The 14,747-nt window shown below is 42.2% G+C and overlaps 1 protein-coding gene across 2 annotated transcripts; it reads right to left on the bottom strand.

Moving 5' to 3' along the window:
• Positions 1–4,685: 4,685 nt before the first annotated feature.
• Positions 4,686–14,451, bottom strand: LOC143767182 (gastrula zinc finger protein XlCGF66.1-like). Of its 2 annotated transcripts, none has more exons than XM_077255281.1 (7): positions 14,257–14,451; positions 8,213–8,345; positions 7,931–8,119; positions 7,728–7,851; positions 7,531–7,640; positions 7,319–7,427; positions 4,686–5,525 (listed from the first exon to the last, which is right to left on the bottom strand). In XM_077255281.1, exons 2-7 carry the CDS (start codon positions 8,312–8,314, stop codon positions 4,798–4,800), a joined length of 1,362 nt encoding a protein of 453 aa, XP_077111396.1. In that variant the 5' UTR covers positions 8,315–8,345; positions 14,257–14,451; the 3' UTR covers positions 4,686–4,797. The 2 variants fall into 2 exon arrangements, with proteins under 2 accessions (XP_077111396.1, XP_077111395.1); XM_077255280.1 differs by having other exon boundaries at positions 4,686–5,522.
• Positions 14,452–14,747: the final 296 nt, after the last annotated feature.

The raw sequence follows: 14,747 nt of genomic DNA, 5'->3' as shown, positions 1-14,747 counted from the left end.
GCACAATCCGGACATCCATCGCGCATGTCCAGGCGTCTTCTCCATGGTGATTTTGGCACCTGCGCATAAGCCTCTTAGACGACTTCATCCAGCGCGTGCGTAGTGGAATATGGGCTGGTGCGCATTTGTTTACTGTTGTCCCTTAGACGCGCATGTCCGGAAGTCCGTTCGGCGCCGTATACCAGTGACCTATTGGAACGCCGCCGTGGCCTCGCAGGTGATATTTATTTATTTCTAATTATGGCTAATATTTAAGCGGCATTACTGGGATAATGTCTTCACAACCTTCCCCTGACGAAGACGCTCTAGCGGCGTCGATACGCGTGGGGCCTCCATCCCCCTCTTGGACTTTTTCCCAGCAACCCTCCTCTACACCCCAGTTGTGCTAAGGGGCACACGTTTATGTGTGTCTGCCAATTTGGCACCCTTCATTGAGGGTACAATCATCTTTTTTTTTGTCCTGAGGGACATTTGCTTTCCAGCAGCTAGGACTTTCACTCGCATTTGGTGATGTATGATATGGGGATGGATGCGGACAGATCATACCATTCATTTATATGGTTTTGTATTTAATTGTCTGTTGGGACATTTATGTATATCGGTCTCATGTCTGCTTTATGGTGAGGGATTGCTGGGTATATTTGGATCTGTGGTAAGGGGCTTGTTCAGCTGGCAGCATGGGGTATTTTGTATTTTTATTGTTATTGCTCTAAATTTTGCTGTCGGACCTGGTGCCCTTTGTATCATCTGCATATCATATTGTATGTACCATCACATTGATCCCTGTCATTGTGTCCGGGGGGATGTGGGTTGGTCCGTCTAGTTTTTAAATGTTTTTAACCGTTTGTCCTTCTCTATTGCCTCTGTTTGTAGCCATATGTTTAAATAAAATTTATTGTGCATGGTTGATCCCATTGTGTGCATATCTTTCTTCTTTGGTTTTTTTCTGTTACTCTTATATGCACATGGTTGATCCCTCCCTTTATATTGTGTGTGTGGTGCCCGCCTGCTTCTGTTTTGGTCTCAGGACAAATTGTACAACAACTTTTGGGGTCCATTTTCTCCTGTTACCCTTGGTAAAATAAAACAAATTGGAGCTGAAGTAAATTTTTTGTGAAAAAAAGTTAAATGTTCATTTTTATTTAAACATTCCAAAAATTCCTGTGAAACACCTGAAGGGTTAATAAACTTCTTGAATGTGGTTTTGAGCACCTTGAAGGGTGCAGTTTTTAGAATGGTGTCACACTTGGGTATTTTCTATCATATAGACCCCTCAAAATGACTTCAAATGAGATGTGGTCCCTAAAAAAAATGGTGTTGTAAAAATGAGAAATTGCTGGTCAACTTTTAACCCTTATAACTTCCTAACCAAAAAAAATTTTGGTTCCAAAATTGTGCTGATGTAAAGTAGACATGTGGGAAATGTTACTTATTAAGTATTTTGTGTGACATATCTCTGTGATTTAATTGCATAAAAATACAAAGTTGGAAAATTGCGAAATTTTCAAAATTTTCACCAAATTTCCATTTTTTTCACAAATAAACGCAGGTGATATCAAAGAAATTTTACCACTATCATGAAGTACAATATGTCACGAGAAAACAATGTCAGAATCACTGGGATCCGTTGAAGCGTTCCAGAGTTATAACCTCATAAAGGGACAGTGGTCAGAATTGTAAAAATTGGCCCGGTCATTAACGTGCAAACCACCCTTGGGGGTGAAGGGGTTAATACAAAAGCCAGTAGTCTGCAAGTTTTGTATGACACCATTCAGACTGACGGTGATGAGCGGCCTTAATTTGGCTTTTTTTACACTGTCTACGGCCGGTGTCACACTAGAGTTTTACAGACGTATGAGAGGAGCAAAAACAATGCATTGCACACGGACCAATAATTCTCTATGGGGCAGCTCCTATCTGCCGTATATTTTGCAGCCGTATTTTATGGGCATAGAAAATCGCAGCATGCTGCGTTTGTCAGTATATTGCGCAAAAAATACATCAATGAAAGTCTATGGGGGTGAGAAAAATACGGATCACACATGGATTACACGTCTGCCTTGCGAGAAATACGCACTGGTGTTCTATAGAAAAGCCGGTAATTCAGTGCGGTGTACAGTAAAATCACACTGACAGATTAGAATAGATCAAATAAATGTCTATATATATATATATATATATATATATATATATATATATATATATATATATATATATATATATATATATATATATATATATATATATATATATATATATATATATATATATATAAATAAAAATATATATAATACAGAGCTAGATAGCAGAAAAGCCGGTAATTCAGTTGCCGGCTTTTGCTATCTCCCTATCAAACCCGACAGGATAAGAGACATGGTTTACATACAGTAAACCATTTAATTTCCCTTATTTTTTACATATCCCTCACTAATAATGTTAGAAGTGTCTGTGTGCAAAATTTGGGAGCTCTAGGTGTTAAAATAAAGGGTTGAATCGCGGAAAAAACTGGCGTAGGCTCACGCGCAATTTTCTCCACCAGAGTGGGAAAGCCAATGACTGAGGGCAGATATTAATAGCCTAGAGATAGACCATGGTTATTAGCCCTCCTGGCTAAAACCATCTGCCCCCAGCCACCCCAGAAAAGGCACATCTGTAAGATGCGCCTATTCTGGCACTTAGCCACTCTCTTCCCACTCCCCTGTAGCGGTGGGATATGGGGTAATAAGGGGTTAATGTCACCTTGCTAATGTAAGGTGACATTAAGCCTGGTTAATAATGGAGAGGTATCAATAAGACACCTATCCATTATTAATCCAATAGTAATAAAGGGTAAAAAAAACACACACACTTTAGGAATAAATTATTTTAATTAAATACACATGGTGTTGTAATATCTTTATTATACGCTCAATCCAACTGACGACCCTTGTCTTCTGTAAAAAAGGGAAAAAAAACAATATCCCATACCTTTCTGCCGTAGTCATGTCCCACGATGTAAATCCATCTGAAGGGGTTAAACAATTTTACAACCAGGAGCCTGCTAATGCAGCTGCCCCTGCCTGTAAAAACTGGGGGAATGGAATGCAGGGGAACGTAGCTACCTAGACTTGCGGTGCTGCGCCCCCTGCTGGCATAACCTCATGAACTCCAGCATGGGAAATTTTCAGAATATTTTCCCACGCTCGAGTTCATATGAGGTTACCATGTCTCATATCCTGTCATATCCTGTCGGGTTTGATGAGGAGATAGCAAAAACCGGCAATTGTATTACCAGCTTTTCTGCTATCTAGACCTTTATGAAATATATATATAGATATATGAATATGGATCACTGTTCAGGAGCTTTTCTGCGTATTACGCCTGTAAAAATTGGACCGTATTTCCCTACGCTAAGTGTGACGCCGGCCTATTACTGAATTTTTTGTGGTCCGACAGAGGACCAGGTCCCCTGACAATTTAATAAAAAGACTTTATATGAGCAATATTTTGGACACTTATTAGGACTTTTTTAATGAATATTTTGTAACAATTTTTGCAGATAATTGTGGTTTGATAGTTTTAGAATCTTGATAAAACCAAGTGTTTCTTGGACAACAAGTAGCTGTGTACTAAAGATTTATTTTGTGTGGACATAGGAGGAGGAAGAAATTATGCCTGCGGATGTAAAACTGATGCATTTGCACACAACTACAGTATGAATATTATTTGATATCAATCTCACTTATTAGAGTGTCCACAAAGTCAAGGACTTTCAAGCAGAGCCTTCTGTTAGATGGACCACATCCTGATCATATTTGATCCCCAGGAGCAAGGCCATGAATGTACATTGTACAAACCCTCATTTCTTTCCAACTCACTAGCCATTGTCTTAACACACTTCAGATATTATCAATTAAAGGGGTGCGCTCTGGCAACAACTCTTCATGCAAACAGTTCAAGGGAACCTGTCACCCCGTTTTTTCAGTATGAGATAAAAATACAGTTAAATAGGGCCTGAGCTGTGCTTTACAATAGTATATTTTTTGTCCCCTGATTCCCCACCTATGCTGCCGAAATACCTTACTAAAGTTGCCGTTTTCGCCTGTCAATCACGCTGGTCTGGCGTAGTGTTCTGCGCATGCGCAATTGCCGAATGCACTGCGCATCGGCAAAGAGCGCAATCTGCGCTATTCACCGGCTTTTCCGTGGCGGCGGCCATCTTCCTGAGGCCGCGCGTGCGCAGATGGAGTGCTCTGCTGCCCGGGGCTTCAGGAAAATGGCCGCGGGATGCCGCGCGTGCACAGATGGAGATCGCGGCGGCCATTTTCCTCCTGAAGCAGAGATGCGATCTCCATCTGCGCACGCGCGGCATCCCGCGGCCATTTTCCTGAAGCCCCGGGCAGCAGAGCACTCCATCTGCGCACGCGCGGCCTCAGGAAGATGGCCGCCGCCACGGAAAAGCCAGTAAATAGCGCAGATAGCGCTCTTTGTCTGCCGCTGCGCAGTGCATTCGGCAGTTGCGCATGCGCAGAACACTACGCCAACGCCGGGAAGATAAGCAAGAGGTGGGGGAGAAAAAGCCATTTCACCACGCCCTTTTGACCAGACCAGCGTGATTGACAGGCGAAAACGGCGACTTTGGTAAGGTATTTCGGCAGCATAGGTGGGGAATCAGGGGACAAAAAATATACTATTGTAATGCACAGCTCAGGCCCTATTTAACGGTATTTTTATCTCATACTGAAAAAACGGGGTGACAGGTTCCCTTTCAATGCAAGTTTAATTCTTGGAGTAGAACATTTCCAACAGTCTGATCCACTAGGAGAACTTCTGTATGGTGTGAGTTTTCAGATGTTTCTCAAGATGTGATTTCTGGATGAAGCTTTTCCCACATTCAAAACATGAGAATGGCTTCTCCCCTGTGTGATTTTTCAGATGTTCAATAAGATGTCTTTTCTGGATAAAACGCTTCCCACAGATTGAACAAAGAAATGGCTTCACCCCTGTGTGAACTCTCTGATGTCTATCCAGATGAGATTTTCTAGCAAAACGTTTTCCACATTCTGAACATAAAAAAGGCTTCTCTCCTGTGTGAGTTCTCTGGTGTTCAACAAGAACTGATTTTGTAGTGAAGCTTTTCCAACATTCTGTACATGAATATGGCTTCTCTCCTGTGTGAACTCTGTGATGCTCAACAAGAACCGATTTCCTGGTAAAGCATTTCCCACATTCAGAACAAGGATACGGCCTCTCGTTCCTGTGAATTCTGCTGTGCATATAAAGGTTAAAAGCATTTTTATACAATTTCCCACATTCAGAACATTGAAATATTTTACCCTCCTTGAGTCCTGTGTGTGGTTTACCAGTCTGGGATTGATCAGATGAAACTTTCTTGTGGTTAAATGGATAAGAAGAGAGATCTCTACTGAGATCTGAGACTGATGGTATATATGGGGTAATGACGTTTTCTCCAGATGAATCATTATTTTCTATTTCATAATTTAGAGGTAAAGAGTATCCCTCGGACCGTTTTCTACAGTAACCTGCTGGAAGAAGAACATTTACATTTTAATGAAAAATAAAAAAAAATGCAATTCTACAATTTTTGGATTTTGTATTTAAGGTTTCCAAAAATGACTTGTCAACATGATTCCCCAGGTCTGCCAGATTACAGCGACACCAAACCTCTATATTCTTTCTTTTTAAATATACGGTAAGTAGAAAAAAATTAGAAATTTCTTAAAAAGAGAAAAATTCACTTTTGTCGGCATATTTTGACGGTTTCATTTTTTACGTTGATGTAGCTGTGTAAAGGCTTTTTTTTTGCTTAGGCATTAGGTGAGCTAATGGTTTCATTGCTATCCTTTTGGCCTCCCCAAAAGGATAGTGATAAACACATTAGCTAGCTTAATATGATGTTTTGATTGATTACTACACATCTTGTGGATTTTTGTAAAAAAGAAAAATAAAGGAATATTGGTATTTCATTTTTTTCTACAAATCAAGTTAATTAATTTTATACTTTCATAGACCAAACTTTTATGACTGCACTGATACCAAACATGTTTATTTATTTTCTATTTTTAATGGGGAGAAAGGGATGTGATTTGAATTTTTATAACATTTTGTTTTAATTTTATTTTTTTACTGTATTTTAAGTCATCTTAGGGGACATGAACCTGCAATCATTCAATATCTTATAATATATTCTGAGCAACTACCTATTTCCTTTTAAAGCCAGCCATAGTGTACAGCAGGCTCCCCGCTGCCATGGCAATCCACCGCTTCGCAGTGAAAGCGATGGCCGCTTGGAGTGCAATTATCAGTGATGGACAGAGGTTATCAGCAGTGGGTAGAGCTCAGCTCTGCGACCTGCTGTTAGGGGCAAATGCTGGCCGTATAACACAGTCAACATCTGTTGGGAACGATGCAGGCTCAGCTCCCGAGCCTGAATCTAAAACCCAAGAAATAATGTACTAGTAGTACATCATATATCAGGATGCAGTGATAGGAGTTTTACAGGATTAAAAAAAAAAGGATCCTTACTTCCAAAAACAGTGTCACATCGGACCACTTCAGTGCAGCTGATCTGCCCAGTAGAACCATGGACAGGTAGTGCACTACATGGGAAATAAGCAGCCATTCAACTTGAATCCTGTACAAAGCCTTGCATGTTATGACAAACTAGGGCAGACAGTGCCTCCATGACTTGTTTGTATGAAGGGAGGACTGGATGGTAACAGTGACTTTCTGAGGCTTTATTAATATGAAGAATTGTTACAGAAATGTATAAGAAAGAAAATCAAATTATTTTTGCACTGAATGGAGTAGTGCCCTCAAGCCAATATTCAAACAGACACACACACACACACACACACTGATCTATGGAAAGAAAGATGTGGAAAAATACATATTTCTCTTATTTAAAAATCATAATGACAATTTGGATATCTGAATAATAGTTAATGTAAAGGTCGATAAAATGTTTATAGGTTTCTCACCATAAGGACTGAAGTATTGGAGCTCCAGCTGGCATTACATGTCACCAATCTAAAGGGGGTTTTCCACTTTGATGATAGGTCATGAATATCAGATTTGTTTGCAGCCCCAGCGATCAGCTGTTTTCAGCTCCAGATGGTGAGTGACTCATAAGTAGAGAAAGAAGCATATCTTTCTGACAAGATATATTACTAAGTTTCCCATACCTGCTTGTACTGTTGATTTATGCAAAGTTTACACTTATGGGTCCATTTAAAGCCAAGGGTCTGGTCAAGGGTTGTGGCCGTTTTCATGTGTCTCTAGGGAATACATCTGTCTATACTCTGGGGAAATGACTCACCTGGGATGATATCTACCACAAATTTCTCCTCCATAAACTGATGGTCTTCCCTTTCATACATGTCTTCTTTTTCTATAACTTCAACTTTGATATTAATGAGGTCTTCACTCTGGTTTAACATGAAGCAACAATTGACAAGATGACTGGAGAAGTGTAAGAGAAAGGTTCACTTTGATTAATACAACATCCACATAATGAGGGTTTTTACAGACCTCAGGTACGTCTCCTTGAAGATCTATTAGGACATTATGACTCTCTAGACAATCCGGTGAATAGAGTGGACTGGGACATTCCTCTGATGGATTTCTGATCCTGGGTCTAACTGTAAGAAACAGACGTGGAATACATTGATTATATGGAATCATCTGATTATAGAATTTTCTAGGTGACTCTTAAAGTCTTCTGTTACCATGTGATGTCAAGAGCCTGTATTTCTCCATCATGATCTCCTGGTACTGATCCTTGTGTTCTTCTATGTAGTCCCACTCCTCCATGGAGAAGTATACAGTGATGTCCTGACACCTTACAGGAACCTGATAAGGAAAATAATAGCATCTAGACACGTCCCTTGGTGATATCGTGTAATGGCCCAGCAGTTATATCACTGCTCACCTCTCCCGTCAGCAGCTGGAAGATTTTGTTGATGATTTCTAGGATCTTCTCTTTCTCAGCTGGTAGGAAATGAGGTGAGGGCACCACAATGTGACTCAGGGGCTTGCTATGTGCTTTTGATACATGTGAAGGGCTGCTGGTTGTCTGGCAATCACAAGGTGTTGCGGTTCTCCTCACGAATGCATAGTCCTGTGTATATAAAGAGACAGGAAGAAATATTGTTCCTTAAACCCATTACTTTTGCTGTGATACCCCTCAGTTATTAATGCCAGGCTCACTAACCTCTTGAGTCAGTAGACAGATAATCTCCAGGGTGAGGTTCAATATACTCTCAGTCATCTTGTTTCCATCCATGTCAGGTGGGTTACTCAATGAGAGGACCATCAGAAATAACTTTAATATGGGGGATCATATTCTGCAGAATAAAAAGAAGAAAACAAGCCCTATTATAACAGGTATTAACAGTGGCAGCTAGTCAGCAGATTTCATTCTGGGCAGAACGTAATTGACTGTCTTGGTGCCCGTCTCATAAAGGCGCATAGATAAAGCCTACGTGGTAGCTCCCTTCCCAGCCACCTCACTCTCCTCATATAGAGCTTCTCGACAGGTCGGCTATGCAGTCAGTGTGCATAGAACCCAGCCATTGATAATGTGCAGTGCAAGAGTGAGGTGGCCGAGCAGTGAGCTACTGTGCAGGCTCTAACTATGCCCACCACCGAGAACCCGGCCACTGATAATGATAAACTCCTTACTAACTGCGCAAGTGCGGCCAGGAACGCCATAGTGGCCGTAACCATGGATACCCTGCCCATCGGGTAAGCAATACAACTAAAAAAAACTATACAGAATATCTAATTGGAGGTAATTAGTAATGTTAATATCACACCTAGTACCCATTGAAATAGGATCTTTGAGATGGGAATACCCCTTTAACCCCTTCACCCCCAAGGGTGGTTTGCACGTTAATGACCAGGCCAATTTTTACAATTCTGACCACTGTCCCTTTATAAGGTTATAACTCCGGAACGCTTCAACGGATCCTAGTGATTCTGACATTGTTTTCTCGTGACATATTGTACTTCATGATAGTGGTAAAATTTCTTTGATATTACCTGCGTTTATTTGTGAAAAAAACGGAAATCTGGCAGAAATGTTGAAAATTTCGCAATTTTCAAACTTTTAATTTTTATGCAATTAAATCACAGTGATATGTCACACAAAATACTTAATAAGTAACATTTCCCACATGTCTACTTTACATCAGCACAATTTTGGAAAAAAATGGAAATTTGGTGAAAATTTTGAAAATTTCGCAATTTTCCAACTTTGTATTTTTATGCAATTAAATCACAGAGATATGTCACACAAAATACTTAATAAGTAACATTTCCCACATGTCTACTTTACATCAGCACAATTTTGGAACCAAAATTTTTTTTTGTTAGGGAGTTATAAGGGTTAAAGTTGACCAGCAATTTCTCATTTTACAACACCATTTTTTTTTTAGGGACCACATCTCATTTGAAGTCATTTTGAGGGGTCTATATGATAGAAAATAACCAAGTGTGACACCATTCTAAAAACTGCACCCCTCAAGGTGCTCAAAACCACATTCAAGAAGTTTATTAACCCTTCAGGTGTTTCACAGGAATTTTTGGAATGTTTAAATAAAAATGAACATTTAACTTTTTTTCACACAAAATTTATTTCAGCTCCAATTTGTTTTATTTTACCAAAGGTAACAGGAAAAATTGGACCCCAAAACTTGTTGTACAATTTGTCATGAGTACGCTGATACCCCATATGTGGGGGTAAACCACTGTTTGGGCGCATGGCAGAGCTCGGAAGGAAAGGAGAGCCATTTTACTTTTCAATGCAAAATTGACTGGAATTGAGATGGGACGCCATGTTGTGTTTGGAGAGCCTCTGATATGCCTAAACATTGAAACCCCCACAAGTGACACCATTTTGGAAAGTAGACCCCCTAAGGAACTTATCTAGAGGTGTGGTGAGCACTTTGACCCACCAAGTGCTTCACAGAAGTTTATAATGCAGAGCCGTAAAAATAAAACAAACATTTTTTCCCACAAAAATTATTTTTTAGCCCCCAGTTTTGTATTTTTCCAAGGGTTACAGGAGAAATTGGACCCTAAATATTGTTGTCCAATTTGTCCTGAGTACGCTGATACCTGATATATGGGGGAAACCACCGTTTGAGCGCATGGCAGAGCTCGGAAGGGAAGGAGCATAATTTGGAATGCAGACTTAGATGGATTGGACTGCAGGCGTCACATTGCGTTTGCAGAGCCCCTAATGTACCTAAACAGTAGAAACCCCCCACAAGTGACCCAATATTGGAAAATAGACCTCCCAAGGAACTTATCTAGTTGTGTTGTGTGAACTTTGAACCCCCAAGTGTTTCACTACAGTTTATACCACAGAGCCGTGCAAATAAAAAATATTTTTTTTGCACAAAAATTATTTTTTAGCCCCCAGTTTTGTATTTTTCCAAGGGTAACAGGAGAAATTGGACCCCAAAAGTTGTTCTCCAATGTGTCCTGAGTACGCTGATACCACATATGTTGGGGTAAACCCCTGTTTGGGCACACGGAAGAGCTCGGAAGGGAAGGAGCACTGTTTTACTTTTTCAACGCAGAATTGGCTGGAATTGAGATCGGACGCCATGTCGCGTTTGGAGAGCCCCTGATGTGCCTAAACAGTGGAAACCCCCCAATTACAACTGAAACCCTAATCCAAACACACCCCTAACCCTAATCCCAACGGTAACCCTAACCACACCTCTAACCCAGACACACCCCTAACCCTAATCCCAGCCCTATTCCCAACCGTAAATGTAATCCACACCCTAGCCCTAACTTTAGCCCCAACCCTAACCCTAACTTTAGCCTCAACCCTAACTGTAGGGTTAACCCTAGCCCCAACCCTAACCCTAGCCCTAACCCTAACCCTAGCGGGAAAATGGAAATAAATACATTTTTTAAATTTTTTAATTTTTCCCTAACTAAGCGGGTGATGAAGGGGGGTTTGATTTACTTTTATAGCATTTTTTATAGCAGATTTTTATGATTGGCCGCCGTCACACACTGAAAGACGCTTTTTATTGCAAAAAATATTTTTTGCGTTACCACATTTTGAGAGCTATAATTTTTCCATATTTGAGTCCACAGAGTCATGTGAGGTCTTGTTTTTTGCGGGACGAGTTGACGTTTTTATTGGTAACATGTTCGGGCACGGGAGATTTTTTGATCGCTTTTTAGTCCGATTTTTGTGAGGCAGAATGACCAAAAACCAGATATTCATGAATTTCTTTTGGGGGAGGCGTTTATACCGTTCCGCGTTTGGTAAAATTGATAAAGCAGTTTTATTCTTCGGGTCAGTATGATTACAGTGATACCTCATTTATATCATTTTTTTATGTTTTGGCGCTTTTATACGATAAAAACTATTTTATAGAAAAAATAATTACTTTTGCATCGCATTATTCTGAGGACTATAACTTTTTTATTTTTTCGCTGATGATGCTGTATGGCGGCTCGTTTTTTGCGGGACAAGATGACGTTTTCAGCGGTACCATGGTTATTTATATCCGTCTTTTTGATCGCGTGTTATTCCACTTTTTGTTTGGCGGAATGAGAATAAAGCATTGTTTTTTGCCTTTTTATTTTTATTTTTTTTTACCGTGTTCACTGAAGGGGTTAACTAGTGATATAGTTTTATAGGTGGGGTCGTTACGGACGCGGCGATACTAAATATATGTACTTTTATTGTTAATTTTTTTTTTTATTTAGATAAAGAAATGTATTTATGGGAATAATATTTTTTTTTATTAGGAATGTTTTTTTTCTTTTTTTTTTACACATGTGGAAATTTTTTTTTTTTTAACTTTTTTACTTTGTCCCGGGGGGGACATCACAGATCGCTGATCTGACAGTTTGCACAGCACTCTGTCAGATCGGCGATCTGACTTACAGTGCTGCAGGCTTACCAAGCGCTTGCTCTGAGCAGGCACTTGGTAAGCCACCTCCCTCCCTGCAGGACCCGGATGCCGCGGCCATTTTGGATCCGGGCCTGCTGCAGGGAGGAGAGGTAAGAGACCCTCGCAGCAACGCGATCACATCGCGTTGCTCCGGGGGTCTCAGGGAAGCCCGCAGGGAGCCCCCTCCCTGCGCGATGCTTCCCTGTACCGCCGGCACACCGCGATCATGTTTGATCGCGGTGTGCCGGGGGCGGTCCGTGACCGCTCCTGGCACATAGTGCCGGATGTCAGCTGCGATAGTCAGCTGACACCTGGACGCGATCGGCCGCGCTCCCCCCGTGAGCGCGGCTGATCGCATATGACGTACTATCCCGTCGGTGGTCATACGGGCCCACCCCTCGACGGGATAGTACATCAGATGTCAGAAAGGGGTTAAGTCTTGGGCATGGAGTTCACAACATCATGTAGCTGGTGGATGGTAGAGACCTTGTGCTCCTCCACCTTCCATTTTGAGGATGCCCCACAGATGCTCTATAGCAGAGGTGTCAAACTGCATTCCTCGAGGGCCGCCAACAGGTCATGTTTTCAGGATTTCCTTGTATTGCACAGGTGATAATTTAATCACCTGCACAGAAGGATTCCAGCACCTTGTGGAATGCTAAGGAAATCCTGAAAACATGACCTGTTGGCGGCCCTCGAGGAATGCAGTTTGACACCTCTGCTCTATAGGGTTTAGGTCTGGAGACATGCTTGGCCAGTCCAGCATCTTTACCCATTTTCTTTTGAAAGGCAGTGGTAGTATTGGAGGCGAGTTTGGGGTCATTATCATGTTGGAATACTGCCCTGCAGCCCACTTTCTGAAGACAGGGGATCATGCTCTGCTTCAGTATGTCACAGTACATGTTGGCATTCATGGTTCCCTCAATGAACTGTAGCTCCCCACAGCCGGCAGCACTGATCTAGCCCCAAACCATGACACTCGCACCACCATGCTTTACTGTAGGCGAGACACACTTGTCTTTGTACTCCTCACCTGGTTCCTGCCACACGTTTGACACCATTTGAACCAAATAAATTTATCTTGGTTTCATCACAGCACAGGACATGGTTCCAGTAAGCCATGTTCTTAGTGTGTTTGTCTTCAGCAAACTGTGGGCTTTTTTGTGCATCATCTTGTGAAGAGGCGTCCTTCTGCTACAACAGCCATGTAGACCAATTTAATGCAGTGTGCGGGGTATGGTCTGAGCACTGACAAGCTGCCTCCCCCCCCCATCTCTTTAAAGGGAACCTGTCACCAGGTTTGGTCAATAAGAGATACGGCCACCACCTTTCAGGCCTGATATACAGCATTCTATAGCAAAGTACTGCAGGGCACATGCGCCGGGGCTCTGTGAACATTCTCGGTGCCTGCGCACAGCAGTACTTTGCTGTGCCCTCAAAAGGGTACAGAAGTACGCCTATGCAGGAGCGCGATGCCAGGAAGACTGTGACGCGTCATCAACACAAAGCAAAACGCAATTGTAATATGTGAGGCGACAAGAAGAGCGACACCCCTCGGTCCGGACCGCCCTGCAGGTGAGTATAATAAAAGCTCTTATTCTTCTCTTACAGGTCGGGTTGGGGGCAGATATACAGCATTATAGAATTATGAATACCAGGCCTGAAAGGTGATGGCCGTATCTTGTATCATCTAACCTGGTGACAGGTCTGCATTAGCCTCTGCAGCAATGCTGGCAGCACTCATACGTCTATTTTGAAAAGACAACCTCTGGGTATGACGCTGAACTTGTGCTGTCACTTCTATGGTCGACCATGTTTGGTCAGTTCTGTGTGGAACCTGACTTGTTGAACCGCTGCATGGTCTTGGCCACCGTGCTGCAGCTCAGTGTCAGGGTGCTGGTAATCTTATAGCCTCGGACATCTTTATGTAGAGCAACAATTTGCTTTTTTCAGATCCTTAGAAAGTTCTTTGCCATGAGGTGCCATGTTCACCTTCCAGTGACCAATATAAGAGAGAGCACCAAATGTTACACCCACGACACCGGCGAGGGAAAATGGCTGATTGGGCACAGTTTGGCCACTTTCACTTAGGGGTGTACTCACTTTTGTTGCCAGCAGTTTAGACATTAATAACAGTGTGTTGTGTTATTTAGAGGGCACACCACATTTACACTGTTACACAAGCTGCGCACTGACTGCTGGATATTGTGTCACCGTGTCAGCTCTTCAGTGTTGTCCCATGAAAAGATATTATAAAATACATCCAAACTGTGAGGGGTGTACGCACTTTTGTGATATCCTGTACATACACACACATACACAGTCCTACCTTAGGGCAGACACACCTTCTGCTCATCCACAGCTGACAATGACTAGCAGGGTCCTGTGTACAGTCAGGGCTGTAGCCATACACTGGCTGGTCATGTGACTCTGACCCCGCCCACACATGTTACCTATCACGTGACTGACGTCACGCAAGGTCCTGCAGTAGACTGATGGAGGGGCTGCTCCTGTGAGGGGCTCCTCCCTGCAGCTCCCACCGAGGGGGCTCTAGAGCTGCTCACTGCAGAATAGTCACACCAGGGCACAGACTGTGGAAGAGTCGAGTAATGTTACTTTTAGCAAACACTGGGGGCAAAGCAGCAGATAGGAGGGTGATGGAAGTTTCCGTTTAGGATCAGTCCGGTTTCCCGCAGAGTCCCATATACCCGGTGCCCTGCACCGAGCAGCTCCTTCTCCCACTACAGTGTATGATGATGTATTTGCCGAGTCTGCGCTTATTTTGTCCGTGCAGGTTTCAAATCCCCCCAGACCCTGCGG

This window comes from Ranitomeya variabilis, chromosome 4, assembly GCF_051348905.1.
Source record: "Ranitomeya variabilis isolate aRanVar5 chromosome 4, aRanVar5.hap1, whole genome shotgun sequence".
Lineage (NCBI taxonomy): Eukaryota > Metazoa > Chordata > Amphibia > Anura > Dendrobatidae > Ranitomeya > Ranitomeya variabilis.
Note: the sequence above shows the minus strand (reverse complement) of the source record. Positions and strands in the feature narration are given on the sequence as shown.

What these genes read in the sequence shown, in the direction of transcription:
- LOC143767182 (XM_077255281.1), bottom strand. Translation starts at nt 8,314, where the DNA reads ATGGTCCTCTCATTGAGTAACCCACCTGACATGGATGGAAACAAGATG. An exon ending in TCCAGCTGCTGACGGGAGAG is followed by an intron (nt 7,852 to 7,930) that starts GTGAGCAGTGAT and finishes TTTCCTTATCAG; the next exon opens with GTTCCTGTAAGGTGTCAGGA. An exon ending in TGTGGTAGATATCATCCCAG is followed by an intron (nt 5,526 to 7,318) that starts GTGAGTCATTTC and finishes TTCTTCTTCCAG; the next exon opens with CAGGTTACTGTAGAAAACGG.